The following is a 10312-nucleotide window of genomic DNA, read 5'->3' as shown; positions in this document are numbered from 1 at the left end:
CACTTTGATTTAAGTACATACATTAAAACAAAGCTTTCAGAATCCTTTTAAATAATAGTTTCCTTTATTTTAGAATAATAGTAGAGTAATAGCTTTTATTTATTTATAAGAAGAAAAGAGAAAAGAGAAAAGAAAATTGTTGAAAGGGAGGCGAGAGAAGGCCCAAAATAGTCTCTCATCTTTGGGTTAAGACTCAAAGTCATCCTTGAGTTTTCACATGAAACACTAATAGTCCTTCATTTTGCAATATTGGTACACTTTTGGTCCTCCCCTAGACTTTTGTCTATTTTTTAACATTAATTTTGTTCATAATTTTATGTAAGGAATGTCACATCGTCTTTTTATATATTTAATAGAAATAATAACTATATTTGAGAGAAGGTGAGAAGAAGAACATTTTGTTCTGTTCAGTATAAATATTACTGCAGCTAAACTAAGAATATTTTAACATATGATATTGCAATTACACGTAAAATCGTCGTGATGAACCTCTCGACTGTACCTGCAATATGATTTCTACTAAACAAAACAAAATGTTTTTCTTCTCACAATCTCTTACATGGAGTTATTATTTTTACTAAATATATAAAATGATAATTAAACATTCCATACATAAATTATGAAAAAAATTAATGTTAAAAATAGGCAAAATTTTGAAGGAGGATCAAAAGTGTACCAATATTACAAACATGAGGGACTATTAATGCTCCATGTGAAAACTTAAGGATGATTTTGAGTTTTAACTCAAACATGAGGACTATTTTGAGCCTTTTCTCAAAGGAGGCGGAAGGGCAGTTGAAAGGGTGGAGTTTCCGGCTCTGCGCAAAACCCTAGTTTGGGGTGTTCCTCTGAAAACAAAATGGCAGAAGCGGGACAAGACGAAGAAGAACATACATTCCCCCTAAAAAGAAAGCCCCAAGCAGAAGAAGCCATTGCCAAATCTCACGAAGACGATGTAAACAAGAAGCAAAAACTCTCTATTACTGATTCTTCACTCGCCGCCCAGGAGAAAAAAGTTGAAGAGGACGAAGAAGAAGATGATGAAGATGACTATGAAGGTGATGATGAAGAAGATGAGCAGTCCAATGGAGAGGCGGAAGTCGATCGTAAGGGAAAAGGGATTTTAAGGGATGACAAGGGGAAGGGAAAGTTGATTGAGGACTCTGACGATGATGATTCTAGTGATTTTGGGAGCGATTCTGATGTTGAGACTGATACTGACCTCTCCGAGGATCTACTGGCCGAAGTCGATTTGGGTAACATTATTCCCTCCAGGACTCGACGGCGTACCCATCAATCTGGCCTTAAGATATCTGATGATCCCGTTAAAGGTGATAAGTAGAAATGCTTAATTGAGTTTTGAGCTTCCAAAAATGCGCTATGTTTATGTTTTAAAACTTTCAGTATTTAGATAAGACAAGTCTTTCAGCTTCTCATCCTCCTAGTCGCAATAGTTTCATTTCGACTTGGATCTATGTAGTTGGGGAGACTATATTACCCTTAACCAATTTTATTAATATCTCTTACAATTGGTTTCTTGCTCTTGTTTACTTCCCTCATAGTTTCAATTTTTTATGCTTCACAAATTGTTATTGCTATCTGTAGGCTGTAGCAAGTGTGGCATCTTCTATGTAGGCTTTGAGATTGGCTTATATGAACTCGGTGATAGATAGCCTTATCTCTGAAAATGAAAATGAAATGTTTATTTGACATCAATGTTTCCTGTCTAAGATAGATAGATGTTTAACATGCTCTGCAATTATGTAAATGCAGTATCAGTTGGAAATAAGTTTCATGCCTAATTCAGTACTGAATTGTTGTTTAACAGGATGTTACCACTCTTTCTTATGCTTTTGTACATGCGGAAGAACAGGTCATTGTTTGGTAATCAGGCTGTTTCTGTGTTGTAAGAACTAGTCCTTCGGAGGAATACCATTCTTGATGTTTAACAAGTTTGTGTACCAATCCTTAACTGCTGATTTTGTCATCTCATTTCCATTTGCATGAAACATTACAATGTTCATATTGTTTATTTAACCACTTATTTTGGTCGTTCAAGAGAAGCCAGCATCTACAAAATCATGTGTGTGCACTACTGCTCTTTGTTTAACCTAGCTTGACTGATTATCAGTTCTGGTTTTAAGCAGTTAGTTCCTCTGTCTGAGATATGACCATGGTTAGGGAAACAGGCATTTAGGAGTCTTGAAGTGAGAGAAGGAGGGCATACATGACCAGGTTATGACTGCATGGTTGACTCTAATCTGAACCTAGGGAGGATATAAACAACTTGGTTTAACATAACAGTCTATTGACCAAAGTTTGCTGGGGAATAAGATTTTCAGTGAATATTTGTTTCCAACTAAATATTGACTTCTTAACATTTTAAGTTTCAAAAAAAACTAAATATTGACTTCTGAAAAAGCAAAAGGGACTCTCTGTTTCTGCAAAAGATTTGTTCTTTCTTGTTGGATTTCATAGCGCAAGTTGCTGATCTGTAACAAGTTTGAATAAATATGGAAAGTGATGTGTTGAGGAAACTATGCAGATTAGAGAGTATGACCATTTTTTGGCAACAATGGAACACCTTTTCCTTGATTCATTTGCTCATTTCTTGTGGTAAACTCTTCAAGATCTACCTACAGTTGAGCTGTTTTCTTTTACTTGAATCTGTCCGGAGGAGGGGGTGATGTTGAAATTGAATTGTCCTCCCTGTATGTATAATAATATAATAATAGAAGTGAAGTTTTAAAGTGAAGGCCGGGGGACTAGCATTGATTGCCAAGTTGTTCATAATTTTGGATTAATATGTGAAACGTACCTTGTTCTTTTTTAAAATAAAATTTAGGCGCAAGAATAGATGGAGAGAGTGCTATACCAAATAAAGATGATTAAAAAAGCATAGCGTCGCTGTTAAGATACTCAAATTGTTGATCATGCATACAAGAGTATCTGTTTTGAGCGTGTAGAGTATGTATGCATCAATAAAATATGCTATTATGCTTACAAACTCATAAGTTGTCAAGCTCTTGATTTGCCCTTTATGATTATATCTTGGTTATTTAAGCCTGAAAATCTAGGACTTTGTTACTTTTGATTATGCTTGCTCCAAAATTGTAATGAAAATAGTTGTTTGTTTAAACTTTAAAATCAAACAAATTGATTTGTATAACGATATAATGGATCAAATTGGACCTAGAATGGATCGAATTTAGATGAAAATTTGAATTCGAATTTTGAAATTGAATCGAGCCAATTCGTGATTGGATATTTGTTTCTTTGTAATATAACGATTAATTTGGTACTACAAAAATAATAGCCCACAAAAATTAAACTTAAGTCCTTCGGGATGGCTCAGTTGGTTTGGAGGGTGGTTATCCACACGGATGACCCGGGATCGATCCCCCCTGAATGCCTTCTGAGTCGAGCATGTCGCATAGGGCTTGCCTAGTGCGATTTACATCCCCTGTGTGGTTTGCAGGTTATTACACAGTGGGGGGTTTATCAAGTGCGCACAAAGTGCTCACCATAGAGTGCTCACCTGAAGGGCAGAGGCTGTGGCAGAGGTTGGTAGCTGCGGGTTATCCTGGGGTTCCAAAAAAAAAAAATTAAACTTAAAATAGGGGAAGCAAAAAAGGGTATAAGTTTGTTGTGTGATTGACGAAAAGTTTGGCATCTATCTAGCAAGGAGATTGATTTCTTCTGGCGGCGAACTACTGCTATTAGTTGCTGGTGGATGTAGTGAATATTTCAATGTTACCTTTTAAATGAATACATTCATTTTATTTGAACTGGATCTTAGAAGCGGGCCTCTTGTACAAAGTGAATCGGAAGATGTTCCATCACATCAAAGAAATCATATGGAAAGATTTTCTACAACTTAGTAATAATAGGAATATTTTCCTCCATTCTGTCTAAACTATTTTCCAACAACTTTCCAGAACACAAATCTTTAAAGAAAAGACGTATCTCTGTGATTGGTTTCCATATTCTTTTGGGTAGATGACTAAAAGCGATAGGAATTAAAGTTTCCATGAATACATGACTTTTCATATCTATCAATTTTCCTTCATTTATAGCCCCACTTTCCTAAATTCTAAAGCATCCGACATCCTCAAAATTTTAACCCACTCAAAAATTTCACGTTTCTCATCTAATGTGAATGAAAAACTGGCTTTACACTTGACTATTTTACCATTTTGTAATTCATGCAACAAAAATTCTTTTCTCCTACAATATTCATTTATGTCCATTCTAACTTTTGGATTATCTTGTCTTGCCCTTAACATCCATCATTGTGTTAAACAAATTGTCAAAATAAAATAAAATTCAATGTGCATCATATCAAGGTTATGTCGTAGCAGATTATCATTTCAATACGACAACTCCCAAAATATGCTCTGTTTGGTCGAATTATGTTCAACACCATATCCAGGAAGCCTAGAAGGTGAAGTTTTTGTAATTTTAAGTAATTCAGAAACTCTATCTCAAATTTGATGCCCTGTGAGTAATGGAGGTGGTGGGGAGTCATCTTCAATCTTAGTTTTCCTGAATGCATTTTTCATCTTTCTAAAGTCATGGTCCATTGGCAAGAACTGACGATGACAATCAAATCATGTATTTTTTCTGTCATACTTTAAAATGAATGTCTTACTATTTTCCACGCAATACAAACAAGCTAGCTTTCCAGCTGTCATCCAACCACACAGCACATAACAAAATTCTACTTAGTTGATATATCATAAGTCAGTACGCCTTCAAACCACAATTGTTTGAGCTCATCTATCAATGGTTGCAGATAGATATTAATCAAACTTTTTGAATTATAAGGACTTGTAAAAACACAACCTAGAGCTTCTCCATTAGATGGATGAGACAAGACTCTGTATTTACGATGCCATATCATATGTAGAGCAGACCTTATTGATGTATACAACCTCTTTAACTTAGGAATAATAGGTAAATAATGCATCGCCTTAATTGGAAATATCTGTCCAGCATGAGTCCTCTTATAACGAGCATGTCCACAAAACATACAATTTTCTAATTCACTAGTCTTGTAAACAACATGCAACCATTAACACAATAATGAATTCTATCATACGTCAATCCTAACTTAGAACTGATGGAAATTCTTATGTATGTTAAACTCTGGATTAACTAGTTCACCAAAATATCAACCGTTGAGTCCATAGCCGCATTAGGAAGATTCCAATATGATTTAATATTTCATTAATCTAACTGCAACAGACAAGGCAGAATATGGACTCCCTTCACATAGTGAACGACTAGGCTCTTCTAATTGATCATAAAAGCGTCTTGCTTCTTCATTAGGAGTTTCATCAAAATATTGTTCAAGTTTCATTCCACCTTGAACCTCGAAAGCATCATTGATCATTTCATGAACCCTATTATGTTTAATCATATCATCGTGCTCAACCCTAATATGGCCATGTGGTGCAAGCATATTATGTTCATCCACGGGCATTGAATTATAAAATATATCATGCAATCCATCTCTTTCTCCATGATCGACCCATGCAAAATATCTAGGCTTAAATCCATTATGGCACAAATGAACCATGACTATATGGATTAAAAAAATTCAAGCACCTACATGCACTACAAGGACACCTAACCAATCCATTATTCTTGAAAGGGAAAAATGACAAATATACCCCCGAACTTTCAAAAATAGTATGTATATACCCTCCGTTATACTTTGAGACTGTATATACCCTTGTCGTCTTATTTTTGGGGTCATATATATCCTTACAACTAACAGAGAAATACGTGGCAACATCTCAACAATTGACCCAATTTTTTATTTTTTTTATGAAAAATTAAAAACCCACTCACCCTAACTATCCATTAATTTATTTTACCCGACCCGTATTAAAATAAAAACCCGATTCAATCTAAAACATATTTACAGTGCATTCCGAAGCAAATCACTTGTTCCTATCATCATCTATTCCTCTTTTCCTATTCTCAATAGTCAATACATGTGTTTCCATGGTGGAAAATTCATTCGGCTGTAGAAACCCATTTCAAAATTTCAATAACTTTTGGCAAAAATCAAACTATTGATTACAAATAGTTTTATCTTCACATCTCTTTATAGTGATCGAACTATTGATAACCAATTGAAATTTCTCCTTTTCTCATACCCGTTGAGTAACACTATGTCCTGCAGCGATTGTCGAAATTGGCTCGCATTACGCTGATGCCGAGACTCTACCGGAGTTTCCACATTACATTGGGTTATGGAGACAATACACCATGGAGTATTGGATGTTGGCTTCGTTATTGTACCAAGAAAATGAGACAAAGCAACAGAGGTTGTTAGGGTTTTGAATTCATTTTAAGATGATGTGTTCTTTGTACCTGTATTGGGTTAGATTTCTTCATGTTGTTAGGGCTTTTCTTCGCGAAAATTAGAAATCGATCGAGAAGGGATAAAATTAGATGTAGTGTGTGACTGGGTGGCGGCAGCGATGGTTCTGAGAAAGTTACCAGAGCTGGTGAATGGGGACGATGTAGAAGGGATAAAATTGGATATTCGGGTGGGTATAAAGTATCTGGGTGGGTTTTTAGTTTTGTAGGTGAAAAATAAAATAAAATAAAATAGAGTCAATTGTTGAGATGTTGCCACGTATTTCTCTGTTAGTTGTAAGGATATATATGACTAAAAAATAAGACGGCAAGGGTATATACAGTCTCAAAGTATAACAGAGGGTATATACATACCATTTTTGAAAGTTCGGGGGTATATTTGTTCCTTTTTCCCTTCTTGAAATATCAAGTGTCATTGTATGTTCAATAAAAACTCTAACACCGTCAATAAACTCAGTTTTCAAACCACCACTAGTTTCCTAATGCATATTATACATCCTCAAACGATGATTCATCTACAAAAATATAGATATTCAGTTATAAATTAAATTAAATAATAATTTAACTACATTAACTAATTTATATTGGTAATATATATTTATAATTATTCCTAATTAGTTCATAAATACTACATTTCAAGATCTACAAAGTTCAAGCTTATTAATTCATAAACACTAATTAAGTTTAAGATTTTAAATAATTAATTATATTCGTTATTAAATTCAAGTTATATTAAATTAAGTTCAAATATATTAAGGTCAATAAGATTTTAAGTACTTCAAAGTTTAAATTAAGTTCAAATTTAAAAGTTTAAGTTCTAATTAAGTTCAATTATGAAGTTCTAATTAAGGTCAACAAGATTTCAAGTTCATATTCCTAATTAAGTTCAAGTTATTATAAATTAAGTTCAAAGTTCTAATTAAGTTCAAATACATCAAGGTCAATAAGGATTAAAGTAATTCAAACTTCAAATTAAGTTCAAGCTTAATTAATTAGTTCATAAAGACTACATTTTAATTATCAATATTTCTAAAGTTCACAATCTAATAAGTTCATAAATTCTACAATTCGAGATTTCTAAAGTTCTAAAATCCTACAATAATTCAAGATTTTTCTAAAGTTCACAATCTAATAAGTTCATAAATTCTACAATTCGAGATTTCTAAAGTTCTAAAATCCTACAATAATTCAAGATTTTTCTAAAGTTCACAACCTAATAAAGTTCTGAAATCCAAAAATTCAAGATTTCTAAAGTTAACAACCTAATAAAGTTCTAAAATACAAAAATTGAAGTTCATATCTAATTTCTAAAATTAGTTATATATAAACTTCAAATCCAAGAGTTTCTAAGTTCAAGAATTCAAGTAACCTAATTTCAACTTTCATATATTATCCAAAAAATTTCTAACTTCAAAGTAATATAACTTTTATGTACAATCTAATAATTTTCTAACTTCAACTTTCCAACTTACTAAATTGAAGAATTTCTAAAATTTCTAACTTCAAAGTAATATAACTTTTATGTACAATCTAATAATTTTCTAACTTCAACTTTCCAACTTACTAAATTGAAGAATTTCTAAGTTATAAAATTCAACTAATCAAATTTCAACTTTCAACTACTATTCATCAATCCTCAACTCAATAATATTTACACAATTCACTTATCCTCAATACACTTCAATTACTAATTTGAAAAAAACCTCATCAATATATATTCATGACATTCAAACATCCATCTTATACTCAAAACACTTCAATTACTAACTTCTAACTTCAAATTAACACTTCCCTAACTAACAATCAATCAAATTAAAAAAAATCCTAATTCACAAATTAAAAAATCCCAAATTCAAACCAGTCCTAAAATAAAAAATCTTTAATCCATTCACTAACTAAAAATCAATCATTCAAACTAACAATCAATAAAACACAATTTCAATAAACTAATTACAAAAAACTAACTAAAAAAATCGAATATAACTCAAATTGAAAAGAAAAGAAAAGAAAAGAAAAGAAAATAATTGTTTTTATTAAAAAGCGACTGACAGTGTGGAAAATTGTGTTGCTTTTTTGAGCGACATTGTTCCTCACTTTTTTGTCCATCGTTTTTTCGCATATTTTTAGTAGTGTTGCAGCTACACAAACCAATGGCCGAGGCGAGATTTTCATCAAGTGGGTTCAAAATGATATGTAAGCACACTAGTAGTATTCACAATAAGTGGGTTGGGACGGGTCAAATTCGATATAAGCAACTAAATAAAATTCAACTCTATCTCAAAACAAACAATAAAATCGAGGAAGTTTGTGTTTGACATAATATTAAAATGAGTATGAGAAAACGTATTTTTTTTAATTTTAATTATGGTCTTGTCTTCATCATTGTTGTGTATATACATTATTCAATTTTGAAACTAACTAAGGAATACTTCTAAATCCAATCTCACTGTAGACAATAAAATTTGCGTTGAGAAGATAAGAATCAAGACTGAAAAATATCGCAACAATAGTATTTTTATTTATAAATTTTAAATGATTACACCTATTTATTTAATCTTACTTATAATTATATTATTCTTTAATCAACTATAAATTAAACGCTTGACTTAAAATGAGTTTGAGAGAGTATATATTTTTTTTAATTTAAATTATGAAAACTTTAAAAAAGTTATAAATTTTACTTAATTTTATAAAAATAGAAAATAAATTTATTTATTTTTATTTATAAATTTTAAATTATTACACCTATTTATTTAATCTTACTTATAATTATATTATTCTTTAATCAACTATAAATTAAACGCTTGACTTAAAATGAGTTTGAGAGAGTTTTTTTTTTTAATTTAAATTATGAAAACTTTAAAAAAGTTATAAATTTTACTGAATTTTATAAAAATAGTAAATAAATTTATTTTTCAATATATCCCAGTAGATTTTCAAATAAACCGGATGTTTCATTTATTTACAAAATAAAAATAAACATTGGCTGAAACAATAGAAAAAAACCTACAAGCGAGATTCGAACTCGCAAAGTTGAAACTATGAAAAAAAATGTTGCCACCCGGATTTGTACTTGAGAAGCGACACTAACTTGCGAAATGTTGAACTCCCTTAACCACTGAACCAAATCCTTTGCTTATGCTTGGGGAAGGGGGGGGGGGTCATCGTTAAGTGTGTATATATATATATATATATACTAGATAGTTTTCATCCGTGCTAAGCACGGGCCCAATATTTTAAATTTTGATATAATGTTGTTTATTTATATTTACTTTAGAAATGTGATTAAAATTTGAAATAACAATAAATACTTTTAAATAAGCATAATTTAAAAGAACATACTTCCGCCATTTATTGAAGAAAACAATCGGAGTACATTATCATTTTGATCAATAATGTTGGTAGAAAAATTGTCAAGCTTGATAAAAATATATTTGAATACTTATTGTACGTATTACATGTATTCATACAAAGGCAAGCAAATCATCAATGTAAATTTTCCAAATCAGTCACAATATTTATTTGACAAAATCAAAAATTGATATTTTTATTGTCTCTTAAGTTGTCGATAACATTATGTTAATATGAATGTCTATTTGATCAAATCATTCATATAAGGCACCATTTTTTTGAATTAGCATTTTTCCAATGAAGAGGGACCCTGATGGTTATTTATAGCTTCTTAGAGGAGTGTTTAACACTTTCTCCATACTTCTAAGTTCTATCCATTAAAATATTTTTAGAGCAGATGTGTAGATTATTCCGGATAAATCTAGCTAGGTCCATCACACAATGAACTCGGAAAATTGGGTTTCTATTGGACCAATTTTACCGACCGTCTTAACCTTCTAGACATAATTATTTGGGTGAGTGTTTTTTACTCCCTCCGTTCACTTTTACTTGTCATTTATTTTTAAAA

General features: G+C 31.5%; 1 protein-coding gene across 2 annotated transcripts; it reads left to right on the top strand.

Annotated features, from left to right (window-relative positions):
- The first annotated feature begins 757 nt into the window (after positions 1 to 757).
- Positions 758 to 2375, top strand: LOC102587094 (transcription initiation factor TFIID subunit 11). 2 transcript variants are annotated; one of them, XM_006338666.2, is made up of 2 exons: positions 758 to 1331; positions 1829 to 2063. In XM_006338666.2, exons 1-2 carry the CDS (start codon positions 860 to 862, stop codon positions 1915 to 1917), a joined length of 561 nt encoding a protein of 186 aa, XP_006338728.1. In that variant the 5' UTR covers positions 758 to 859; the 3' UTR covers positions 1918 to 2063. The 2 variants fall into 2 exon arrangements, with proteins under 2 accessions (XP_006338728.1, XP_006338729.1); XM_006338667.2 differs by lacking the exon at positions 1829 to 2063 and adding an exon at positions 2148 to 2375 and having other exon boundaries at positions 759 to 1331.
- Positions 2376 to 10312: the final 7937 nt, after the last annotated feature.

The sequence above is a fragment of the Solanum tuberosum genome, unplaced genomic scaffold (genome assembly GCF_000226075.1).
Source record: "Solanum tuberosum cultivar DM 1-3 516 R44 unplaced genomic scaffold, SolTub_3.0 scf00004, whole genome shotgun sequence".
Taxonomy (NCBI): Eukaryota; Viridiplantae; Streptophyta; class Magnoliopsida; order Solanales; family Solanaceae; genus Solanum; species Solanum tuberosum.
Note: the sequence above shows the minus strand (reverse complement) of the source record. Positions and strands in the feature narration are given on the sequence as shown.